Genomic DNA, 426 nt, shown 5'->3' on the forward strand with positions numbered 1-426 from the left:
GCTGTCTGTTGCCTTGACGTCAGTCTCTTCTACTTCGCTTTTTTAGGGTTTAGGGTTTAGGGTTTAGGGTGCAGCAGCTTTCTTTTTCGTTTGCTGCTGCTGCAGAAGTGGAGCCCCAAGTCCCCATCAGCTACATCTTAGTTGATTCCTGGCTTAATGCGGCGTTTGTAGGCGACGCAAGGTAAGTCTTGCTGCTGCTGCTGCTGCTGCTGCTGGTTATTCTGCTGCTGCTCTTGGCTATGCTTCTGCTGCTGGTTATTCTGCTGCAGCTGTTGCTGGTTACTGTGTGCTGCAGTTGCTGTTTTTTCTGTTGCTATTGCTGCTAGTAATTCTGCTGCCGCTGCTGGTGATTAATCTGCTGCTGCTGCTGCTTATTCTGCTGCTGCTGCTGCTGCTGCTGCTTTGTGCTGCAGCGGCGTCGTGTTC

General features: G+C 51.4%; 1 protein-coding gene across 1 annotated transcript in view; it reads left to right on the forward strand.

Moving 5' to 3' along the window:
• Positions 1-181, forward strand: part of ETH_00039995 (uncharacterized protein) — a gene marked incomplete at both ends in the record, with an annotated part of 3,118 nt that extends 2,937 nt beyond the window's left edge. Inside the window, one exon of the mRNA XM_013374004.1 lies at positions 106-181. Within this exon, the coding sequence (XP_013229458.1) occupies positions 106-181 (76 nt within the window). The remainder of the gene's footprint in view (positions 1-105) is intronic.
• Between the last annotated feature and the right edge of the window lie 245 nt (positions 182-426).

This window comes from Eimeria tenella, genomic scaffold (assembly GCF_000499545.2).
Source record: "Eimeria tenella Houghton genomic scaffold, Eth_scaff1880, whole genome shotgun sequence".
Taxonomy (NCBI): domain Eukaryota; phylum Apicomplexa; class Conoidasida; order Eucoccidiorida; family Eimeriidae; genus Eimeria; species Eimeria tenella.